The sequence below is a fragment of the Triticum aestivum genome, chromosome 3A (genome assembly GCF_018294505.1).
Source record: "Triticum aestivum cultivar Chinese Spring chromosome 3A, IWGSC CS RefSeq v2.1, whole genome shotgun sequence".
Classification (NCBI taxonomy): Eukaryota; Viridiplantae; Streptophyta; class Magnoliopsida; order Poales; family Poaceae; genus Triticum; species Triticum aestivum.
The window spans coordinates 24021096-24033017 of NC_057800.1; the positions used below are offsets into that span (position 1 = coordinate 24021096).

General features: G+C 44.3%; 1 protein-coding gene across 1 annotated transcript; it reads right to left on the reverse strand.

Annotated features, from left to right (window-relative positions):
- Positions 1–317: 317 nt before the first annotated feature.
- On the reverse strand, positions 318–2470 carry LOC123057658 (ribosomal protein S10, mitochondrial). Its single transcript, XM_044480579.1, has 4 exons — positions 2332–2470; positions 2118–2224; positions 709–1155; positions 318–581 (listed from the first exon to the last, which is right to left on the reverse strand). The coding sequence occupies exons 1-3, from the start codon at positions 2333–2335 to the stop codon at positions 748–750; spliced, it is 519 nt and encodes a 172-aa protein (XP_044336514.1). The 5' UTR covers positions 2336–2470; the 3' UTR covers positions 318–581; positions 709–747.
- Positions 2471–11922: the final 9452 nt, after the last annotated feature.

Below are 11922 nucleotides of genomic sequence, written 5' to 3' on the forward strand. Positions count from 1 at the left end.
ATTGAGGACTCCAGACAGAGACACGTGCATATATCCAAAACTTATTTACACATTGTTGTCAGGTTACAACACATGCATATTTGCAGGAGTTACTTACAGATGGATCTAACATAGTTATCAGACCTATCTCTCCGCTATGAACAAAACTACATAAACGACGTGGAACACAGAAAGATGCACTCAATCAAGCATACAATACATTAACTGCTTACTGTAATTTCCCATGTATTCAGACATTCATGCTAGCTCATACATCCAGGCTATGAGCTAGCTATAGGTGAACCAATTCTCGCCCACATACGCATAGTCAGATTCAGTTACTTAATTAACCATGTATTCAGACATTCATGCTAGCTCATACATCCAGGCTAACGCAGTTTAAAACAATAGTAGGATGTTACTATAATCAGATCACGCAAGAATCAACAATGCCTAGAATCCACATATTATTATCGGCATCATCTCCAAAATACATAAATGGCTCTATCCGCGATAGATATAACCAGGATGAGAAATTAAGAACCACAGAAGTTGGATAGTTTGTAACCTCAGGCTCAGATCACCTGAAGCAGCTCTAGTACCTGCAACACAAGGAAGCGGCCAGCAAGCAAAAACCAATTAGTCCATCGGCTAACCAACCTATTATTAATTCCAATAATGGGATTATTCAACAGCCACAAGAGAAACATTTTGTTATCTTGTTATTACCTCCTTTCTCCTATGTCTGCCTTCTGTTTTGGCCTGGAACTACAGTCTAAGCAGGCCACCACCTTTGCTGCAGCCAATCATTTTATCCAAGCGCGTCTTGAAACTAATATTGACTTCATATTGAGCCCCCAGTACACGAAGCCGTTTTAACCAAAAGAACTTCTTAGCCAGCTCATGTGTCTCTGCCTTTTTAACCACAAATAATTTCTTCACGTGCGTTGAGAATTGCTCCCTGGATTTCTTATCAATATGAGGTGATCGTAACACGGTGTATAAGGCTCGTGATTCAGGCAACCCAATCTTGTGCGTGTAAGGCTCAAGCCCCTTCAGATTGTGATTTTGGTTATTGAAAGATTTCATCGCTATGCGTATCTTGGCAGGCAGGTTCTGGGAGTGCATCCTACTTGGGTATATACCTTCCTTGGTCTCCTCAATAGGCTTGTGAAGCTACAACGATAAACAACTTGATATTGTTAATTACAAGGAAAGAAGTAGCAAATGTGTTCTCAACTTTTCTTCTCAGCAATAAGACCTCTAGCCTTTTTATAATACCATCTCCTTACCTACATCGATTTCCTACATCAAGATATATGCAGTGAGTTAATCCATTACCAGAAAACAAATCTAGAAACTCTGTACACATACTTCTAATTTTTTGTTAATTACTCTTACCAATGTTTCAAAATTTGAAATCTAAATACAACCTGTGATAAAAAAGACAAACATCATCAGTTCTGAAAAAAACATCAGAATTGTCTTTTTTCTTACGCCTAACATCGATAGTATGTAAACTTTAAAATTTAATCACAGATAGAACAAGTTTAGACTTTAGAGTTAAATGTACGTCTGTGTCAGAGAATCAGAGTTCTTGTAATTTCTGATAGTGCCTACTCAGTGGCGGAGGCAGGGGGGGGGGGGGGGGGTGCAGCAGGGGCCCCCCTCAACATCATATTTTAAGCATTCCTGCCTCCGCCACTGGGCCTAGTCATACCCAATCCGTCTCCATCTTGTTATCATAATTGATCATACAAATTCCAATTCGCAAACGCCTACTTTTTTTCAGTTTAAGTGGCCTCTGGGTGATGTCGCTCTAAGAGTATGGCAGGAGCTGTGCTGTTTAAACTGTTTCCAGAGATGAAAATGGTTGCCATGTGCAAATGGGCCTTATGCTAATGCTATGGGTTTCGATGAGCTTCTTTATGCCAAATTAATGCCGATAGGTCCGCATAGTGCAGATATCCACCAGAACCAAGTGCCATTCATTTGTCACCTAAAGCTGCACCTGTCTTCCCACAGACACATTTCACAGGCGAACGGCGACGCGGCCGCACAGATCAAAAAATACAGCAGAATAACACTACTCGCATCAAGAACACGAGGGAGGGTGGGATCCGAGAGGGAAGCCAAACCTGCTTGGCCCCGGTGCCGAGACGGCGCACGGTCGCCGGCCGCTGCACGAGCCTCGTCAGGTCCGGCTGTTTCCTCTTCCATAGCTCCGACGCGAACCTGTAGGCGCCTGCGAACCACGAGTTCGTCGGAAACGGGGGCGTAAGAGTCCGCGCGAGAATGCTAACCGGCGAGATCGCGGGAGAGGGGGAGGAGCTGGTAGAATGAGGCGCTCACCCATGGCGGCCGGTGTGTTCGGCGGCGGCGAGGTGAAGTTTGGAGATGGGCGAAAATGGTGGCAGTCAGATGGGCTAGGGCTCTGGAATGGTTGGGCATCTGCGGGTCACGGGCACTCTCATGGGCCGGGAAACTGGCTTTTCAATATCACCTGGGCCAGACGTCCGAGCACGTTGTTTGTCTTACGGTTTTTTTTTTCAAAATCACTAATTGAGGAGTACTAACACTCTCATCTTCTTAGGTTGTGACGAGTGACGTGTTGCATATGCGCCACATGTCGCAACATGAGAGTTTTCCCTTTTCGTAGATTCATTTATTCAAAACGTTTTATCTCTTAAACCGCGCGTCTAAATTTAGAACCGATTTCATCGTTGGATTCCTCCGCCGAGATTTTCAAAACTAGATCCCATGTTGATAGGATTTGACAAAGTTTTTTTTCACAAAAAAACCAAAAAAAACTGAACCGGAAGTATGGGTTTTTTCTTTCCGAAAGAGGCACGTCTGTGCCTCTCGTTGGATTATACCCGTGCCTCTCGCGGAAGCAAAACCATGCCTCTCGCGAAAGGAATTTTTTTTGTTTTCGAAGGAGTACGGCCGTGCCTCTCGTGAAAGAAAAACATAGAAAACATATTTTTTTTCTGTGTCTCTCGCGAAAGCACAACTGTGCTTCTCGCGGAAGCAAAACCGTACCTCTCATGAAAAGGAAAACACGGATGTTTTTTCCGTTTCCGAGAGACACGGCTGTGACTCTCGCGAAAGTATAACCATGCCTCTCGCGAAAGCAAAACCGTGCCTCTCATGGAAGAAAAAAAACAGAAAACGCATTTTATTTCGTTTCCAAAAGGCACGGCCATGACTCTCACGAAAGCAAAACCTTGCCTCTCGCGGAAGCAAAATCGTGACTCTCGCGGAAGAAAAGAAAAAGAAAACGTGTTTTTCTTTTTGAATGTTTTTTTATCCAAAAGCTAAGGGAGACTGGTGAAAAACCGAAACGTCAAAAAAATACAGTTTAAAAGCCGAAAACGCGTGCGGAAAAAAATCCGGAGGAAGCGTCCAGAGCGCGACACGTGGCGGGCAGCTGAGAGCGTCAAGTGACGCTGATCGTTGTGAGACTCCCGAAGATGCGCTCATCAACTAGTCATGCTCACTTTTTTCTTTGTATAAGAAATACAAAACACATACTTACCCCTATGAGCATCGGAGACTGTGCCGTCACATATTGAGATCGAGGAAATGAACATCATTGAGAAGTCTAAAATATATCCAAGAAAATGTGAGAACATGTGTCAAGTCTAGAGCTTGAATCTGGATGGATTAGTTTCACCATATAAGAATTCTAATCATCTGAGCTACGCTTCGTTCAATGTTTTTTTCTGTTATTATACAAGCTCATTTGCTCAAATTGGAAAACTAGTAGAACTGTTGGATTGCTCTTACTCAGATTTTTTAAATGTGTGGACGGCAAGCCTACCCTATTTAATGGATCCGGCACGTGCACTTCGGTTTCCTTCTAGAGACCTGCATTTTTTTTACTTTTACTCCCCTCATATTTACTTTTTTGTTAATTTAGTAGCATTTTTCATTTTCTTTTGGAATGAATCTCTATTTTTTATTGGAAAGCTATATATTAAGCAAGAATGTTAGGTTGTTTATAATGTTCTTTAACTTTTTCGATAGAACTATTAAAGTCTCTAATTTACAGTTAATTTCCCTTTGCTAAAGTTTGCACAATTTGTTTATCCACTACCTTCTCTATAAGGTTGTGTTTTCTGGGGCAAATAGTTAGCTTTATTAGACATCAAATAGGGGATTAAATTCTTGGTGCAGAAGATTCAATACATATGTTTGTGGTTGAAGCCTCCACACCACAAATCGATAGTCTGTTCATCGCATCACAGCTAATTCATGAGGAAAAATAGTACAACAGCTCTTTATCATCGAAAACACACTTCTCGCATATGCTCCATTGTTGCCTTAATCTCCGTGAATAGGTAAGCCCACTTTGCTGCATCGTGGAATGTCGCAATCACCGCTTCAACTAGAAGAGAGCACTCATATTCTATTATCATCGGAATGTGGATACATTTAACTGCCTACTTGGCACCTTCATGTAACTCAAGGCTATCAACACCCATTGTGGCAGTTCAAGGCCTTCTATGTGACTGCATTAAAGTGGTATTCCTCCTGATACCTCTCAAGCCTCAAGGTTCTTGGTTCTCTCCCTGCCCCTCTATGCAATAGTTGTGTCTTACCAAAGTGGTCTGACCCCTATTCTCAAAATATGTATACATTCTTGGTTTGTATATTTATACAGGTGAATGGATGGATCAAATCTTACTGTTATTCGAGGATTGTGATATGGGTGTGCATCAAGGAAAAAAATAGCGCGCTATAGCGGCGCTAATAGCGTGCTATAGCGTTTCTGGAAACTAAATGCTACGCTATGTAGATTTCACTCGCTACGGCGCTATTCACGCTAAATACGGCGATTGCGCGTTATAGCGTGTATCGGCGCTATTTTTTCGACGGCGTTTTTTTTTCAGACGATTTTTTCATCAGCCCACTATACTTTTGAGCTTTCTGGCCCAGTAACCAAGCATATCTTCTCCTCCAGCCAAGTGAACCCTAACCAACCTACCGAGCGAGCCCTTCCCAAATTGAACGAGGCGACGGTGGCAGCGGCGGCCGCCGGTGCTTCGCCCATCTCCTCCAGCAACGGCCGGCCGCCTCTTGCCGCCTCCTCGGGTCGCCGCACCGCCTCCTCGGGTCGACGTCGCCTCTTCGTGTCTTCGTCGCCTCCTCTAATCCTCTTGCTCGGGTCGCTGCCGCCATGGCAGCAAGTTCATCTGATTCTGAATGAGCTTCTGCATCGTTGTTGGTTGGCTCCTAAAGTCCTAAGTCCTTATTTCTGCTATTTTGGACCTTGCTTGTTGGCTGTTTAATTTATCTGTCTACTTTGTTTGTCTGAAATCTGAATGTATGAACTCTGAACAGTGCTATATACCTATATCTGGACCGTGCTTTGTTATCTGAACAATGTTTTAGCCTTGGTTTTAGCTGCTGAAATCTGTCATTTGTGTTGATATATCTGTCATTTGTATGCTATATGCTGAAATCTGAATAATGTTTTGTGAAACGCTATTTTGCAAAATAGCATGCTATTAGCATGCTATTTTGTTTATAGCGTTTTTTAAGGCTGCGCTATTTCAAATAGCGCGCTATTTTTTTCCTTGGTGTGCATGCATTTCAATGTTTGGTTGGTATGGAATGCTACTCCATATTTAATACCAACTTACGAACTGATATATTAGTATATCTATTTGATCGAAAAAGAGAAAATTTGAAGTCCAAACACAGAACACATGCCCATATCCAGAACATACTTACACATCGATCTAACATTGTTGCGTGATAACACATCTACATAGCTCAGAGTTTGGGCCAACTTTAAAGCCTTGGTTTCGTGAAACCTTTTTTGTGTGGCACAGAGAGACATGTTTTTCCATTTTTCAGGTTTTTCCACACCTTCTACCACACCACTATCATAATTTGGACCTCTAGAGTTAGCAACCCCAAGTGATGCGCATGTTGGGGAACGTTGCAGAAAATTAAAATTTTTCCTACGGTTTCACCAAGATCCATCTATGAGTTCATCTAAGCAACGAGTCTAGGGAGAGAGTTTGCATCTACATACCACTTGTAGATCGCGTGCGGAAGCTTGCAAGGTGATGATGTAGTCGTACTCGACGTGATCCAAATCACCGATGACCTGCGCCGAACGGACGGCACCTCCGCGTTCAACACACGTACGGAACAGCCACGTCTCCTCTTCTTGATCCAGCAAGGGAGGGAGGAGAGGTTGAGGGAGATGGCACCAGCAGCAGCACGACGGCGTGGTGTTGATGGAGCTGCAGTACTCCGGCAGAGCTTCGCTAAGCACTATGGAGGTGGATGAGGTGTTGGGGAGGGAGAAGGAGGCAACCAAAGGCCAAGACGTTCAGGTATGAAGTCCCTCCTCTCCCCCACTATATATAGGGGTGCCAAGGGGGGGTGGCCGGCCCTAGGAGATCCAATCTCCTAGGGGGTGCGGCGGCCAAGGGGGGTTTTCCCTCCCCCCAAGGCACCTAGGAGGTGCCTTACCCTCCTAGGACTCTTGCCCCCTTGAACCCTAGGCGCATGGGCCTATGTGGGGCTGGTGCCCTTGGCCCATTAGGCCATGGCGCACCCCCTTACAGCCCATGTGGCCCCCCGGGGCAGGTGGACCCACCCGGTGGACCCCCGGGACCCTTCCGGTGGTCCCGGTACAATACCGATAACCCCGAAACTTGTCCCGATGCCCGAAACAGGACTTCCCATATATAAATCTTTACCTTCGGACCATTCCGGAACTCCTCGTGACGTCCGGGATCTCATCCGGGACTCCGAACAACATTCGGGTTACTGCATATACATATCCCTACAACCCTAGCGTAACCGAACCTTAAGTGTGTAGACCCTACGGGTTCGGGAGACAAGCAGACATGACCGAGACGCTCTCAGTCAATAACCATCAGCGGGATCTGGATACCCATGATGGCTCCCACATGCTCCTCGATGTTGTCATCGGATGAACCACTATGTCGAGGATTCGATCAAACCATGTATGCAATTCCCTTTGTCAATCGGTACGTTACTTGCCCGAGACTCGATCGTCGGTATCCCAATACCTTGTTCAGTCTCGTTACCGGCAAGTCACTTTACTCGTACCGTAATGCATGATCCCGTGTCCAACTCCTTGGTCACATTGAGCTCAATATGATGATGCATTACCGAGTGGGCCCAGAGATACCTCTCCGTCATACGGAGTGACAAATCCCAGTCTCGATCCGTGTCAACCCAACAGCTACTTTCGGAGATACCTGTAATGCACCTTTATAGTCACCCAGTTACGTTGTGACGTTTGGTATACCCAAGGCACTCTTACGGTATCCGGGAGTTACACGATCTCATGGTCGTAGGAAGAGATACTTGACACTTGCAAAGCTCTAGCAAAACAAACTACACGATCTTTTATGCTATGCTTAGGATTGGGTCTTGTCCATCACATCATTCTCCTAATGATGTGATCCCGTTATCAACGACATCCAATGTCCATAGTCAGGAAACCATGACTATCTGTTGATCACAACGAGCTGGTCAACTAGAGGCTTACCAGGGACATTGTGTGGTCTAAGTATTCACACGTGTATTACGATTTCCGGATAATACAGTTATAGCATGAATAAAAGACAATTATCATGAACAATGAAATATAATAATACTTTTATTATTGCCTCTAGGGCATATTTCCAACAGTCCTCCTCCATAAACGAGAAACATGTCCTTTGTCCTTTTCAGGTACTTTAGGATATTCTTGACCGCTGTCCAGTGTTCCTTGTCGGGATTACTTTGGTATCTTCCTACCAAACTTACGGCAAGGTTTACATCAGGTCTGGTACACATCATGGCATACATAATAGATCCTATGGCTGAAGCATAGGGGATGACGCTCATCTCTTCTTTATCTTTTGCCGTGGTCGGGCATTGAGCCGAGCTCAATCTCACACCTTGCAATACAGGCAAGAACCCCTTCTTAGACTGATCCATTTTGAACTTCTTCAAAATCTTATCAAGGTATGTGCTTTGTGAAAGACCTATGAGGCGTCTCGATCTATTTCTATAGATCTTGATGCCTAATATATAAGCAGCTTCTCCAAGGTCCTTCATTGAAAAACACTTATTCAAGTAGGCCTTAATGCTGTCCAGAAATTCTATATTATTTCCCATCAGGAGTATGTCATCTACATATAATATGAGAAATGCTACAGAGCTCCCACTCACTTTCTTGTAAACGCAGGCTTCTCCATAAGTCTGCATAAACCCAAACGCTTTGATCATCTCATCAAAGCGAATGTTCCAACTTCGAGATGCTTGCACCAGTCCATAAATGGATCGCTGGAGCTTGCATACTTTGTTAGCGTTCAGAGGATCGACAAAACCTTCCGGCTGCATCATATACAGTTCTTCCTTAAGATGCCCGTTAAGGAATGCTATTTTGACGTCCATCTGCCATATCTCATAATCATAGTATGCGGCAATTGCTAACATGATTCGGACGGACTTTAGCTTCGCTACGGGAGAGAATGTCTCGTCGTAGTCAATCCCTTGAACCTGTCGATAACCCTTAGCGACAAGTCGAGCTTTATAGATGGTAACATTACCATCCGCGTCCGTCTTCTTCTTAAAGATCCATTTGTTTTCTATCGCTCGCCGATCATCGGGCAAGTCTGTCAAAGTCCATACTTTGTTTTCATACATGGATTCTATCTCGGATTTCATGGCTTCAAGCCATTTGTTGGATTCCGGGCCCGCCATTGCTTCTTCATAGTTCGAAGGTTCATTGTTGTCTAGCAACATGATTTCCAGGACAGGGTTGCCGTACCACTCTGGTGCGGAACGTGTCCTTGTGGACCTACGAAGTTCAGCAGTAACTTGATCCGAAGTACTTTGATCATTATCATGGTTTTCCTCTTCAGTTGGTGTGGGCATCACAGGAACGGTTTCCTGTGCTGCATCACTATCCCGCTCAAGAGGTAGTACTTCATCGAGTTCTACTTTCCTCCCACTTACTTCTTTCGAGAGAAACTCTTTTTCCAGAAAGCATTCGTTCTTGGCAACAAAGATCTTGCCTTCGGATCTTAAGTAGAAGGTATACCCTATAGTTTCCTTAGGGTATCCTATGAATACGCATTTTTCCGACTTGGGTTCGAGCTTTTCAGGTTGAAGTTTCTTGACATAAGCTTCGCATCCCCAAACTTTTAGAAACGACAGCTTAGGTTTCTTTCCAAACCATAATTCATACGGTGTCGTCTCAACGGATTTAGACGGTGCCCTATTTAAAGTGAATGTTGCTGTCTCTAGAGCGTATCCCCAAAATGATAGCGGTAAATCGGTAAGAGACATCATAGACCGCACCATATCCAATAGAGTGCGATTACGACGTTCGGACACACCGTTTCGCTGAGGTGTTCCAGGCGGCGTGAGCTGTGAAACGATTCCACATTTCTTTAAGTGTGTACCAAATTCGTGACTTAAGTATTCTCCTCCACGATCTGATCGTAAGAATTTTATCTTTCGGTCACGTTGATTCTCCACCTCATTCTGAAATTCCTTAAACTTTTCAAAGGTCTCAGACTTGTGTTTCATTAAGTAGACATACCCATATCTACTCAAGTCATCTGTGAGAGTGAGAACATAACGATATCCTCCGCGAGCCTCAACGCTCATTGGACCGCACACATCGGTATGTATGATTTCCAACAAGTTGGTTGCTCGCTCCATTGTTCCGGAGAACGGAGTCTTGGTCATTTTGCCCAAGAGGCATGGTTCGCACGTGTCAAACGATTCATAATCAAGAGACTCTAAAAGTCCATCGGCATGGAGCTTCTTCATGCGCTTGACACCAATGTGACCAAGGCGGCAGTGCCACAAGTATGTGGGACTATCGTTATCAACTTTACATCTTTTGGCATCTACACTATGAACATGTGTAATATTACGCTCGAGATTCATTAAGAATAAACCATTGACCATCGGAGCATGACCATAAAACATATCTCTCATATAAATCGAACAACCATTATTCTCAGACTTAAATGAGTAGCCATCTCGTATTAAACGAGATCCAGATACAATGTTCATGCTCAAACTTGGCACTAAATAACAATTATTAAGGTTCAAAACTAATCCCGTAGGTAAATGTAGAGGCAGCGTGCCGACGGCGATCACATCGACTCTGGAACCATTCCCGACGCGCATCGTCACCTCGTCCTTCGCCAGTCTCCGTTTATTCCGCAGCTCCTGCTGTGAGTTACAAATATGAGCAACGGCACCGGTATCAAATACCCAGGAGTTACTACGAGTACTGGTAAGGTACACATCAATCACATGTATATCAAATATACCTTTGGTGTTGCCGGCCTTCTTATCCGCTAAGTATTTGGGGCAGTTCCGCTTCCAGTGACCCTTCCCCTTGCAATAAAAGCACTCAGTCTCAGGCTTGGGTCCATTCTTTGACTTCTTCCCGGTAACTGGCTTACCAGGCGCGGCAACATCTTTGCCGTCCTTCTTGAAGTTCTTCTTACCCTTGCCCTTCTTGAACTTAGTGGTCTTATTGACCATCAACACTTGATGTTCTTTCTTGATTTCAGCCTCTGCTGACTTCAGCATCGAGAACACTTCAGGAATGGTCTTTTCCATTCCCTGCATGTTGTAGTTCATCACAAAGCTCTTGTAGCTTGGTGGGAGCGACTGGAGGATTCTGTCAATGACCGCCTCATCTGGGAGGTTAATGTTCAGCTGGGTCATATGATTGTGCTACCCAGACATCTTTAGGATGTGCTCACTGACAGAACTGTTTTCCTCCATCTTACAACTGTAGAACTTGTCGGAGACATCATATCTCTCGACCCGGGCATGAGCTTGGAAAACTAGTTTCAGCTCTTCGAACATCTCATATGCTCCGTGATGCTCAAAACGCTTTTGGAGCCCCGGTTCTAAGCTGTAAAGCATGCCGCAGTGAACGAGGGAGTAATCATCAGCGCGAGTTTGCCAAGCATTCATAATGTCTTGGTTCTCTGGGACGGGAGCGTCACCTAGCGGTCCTTCTAGGACATATTGTTTCCTGGCAGCTATGAGGATGATCCTCAGGTTCCGGACCCAGTCCGTATAGTTGCTGCCATCATCTTTCAGCTTGGTTTTCTCTAGGAACGCGTTGAAGTTCATGTTGACATTAGCGTTGGCCATTGATCTACAAGACATATTTGCAAAGGTTTTAGACTAAGTTCATGATAATAAAGTTCTAATCAAATTATGAACTCCCACTTAGATTAGACATCCCTTTAGTCATCTAAGTGTTACACGATCCGAGTCGAGTAGCCCGTGTCTGATCATCACGTGAGACGGACTAGTCATCGTCGGTGAACATTTTCATGTTGATCGTATCTTCCATACGACTCGTGTTTGACTTTTCGGTCTCCGTGTTCCGAGGCCATGTCTGCACATGCTAGGCTCGTCAAGTTAACCCTAAGTGTTTTCGCTGTGTAAAACTGTCTTACACTCGTTGTATGTGAACGTAAGAATCCATCACACCCGATCATCACGTGGTGCTTAGAAACGACGAACTGTAGCAACGGTGCACAGTTAGGGGAGAACACTTCTTGAAATTTTATAAGGGATCATCTTATTTACTACCGTCGTCCTAAGTAAACAAGATGCATAATACATAATAAACATCACATGCAATTATATAGTTGTGACATGATATGGCCAATATCATATAGCTCCATTGATCTTCATCTTCGGGGCTCCATGATCATCTTGTCACCGGCTTGACACCATGATCTCCATCATCATGATCTCCATCATCGTGTCTTCATGAAGTTGTCACGCCAACGACTACTTCTACTTCTATGACTAACGTTTAGCAATAAAGTAAAGTAGTTTACATGACGTTTATTCAATGACACGCAGGTCATACAAAAGAATAATGACAACTCCTATGGCTCCTGCTGG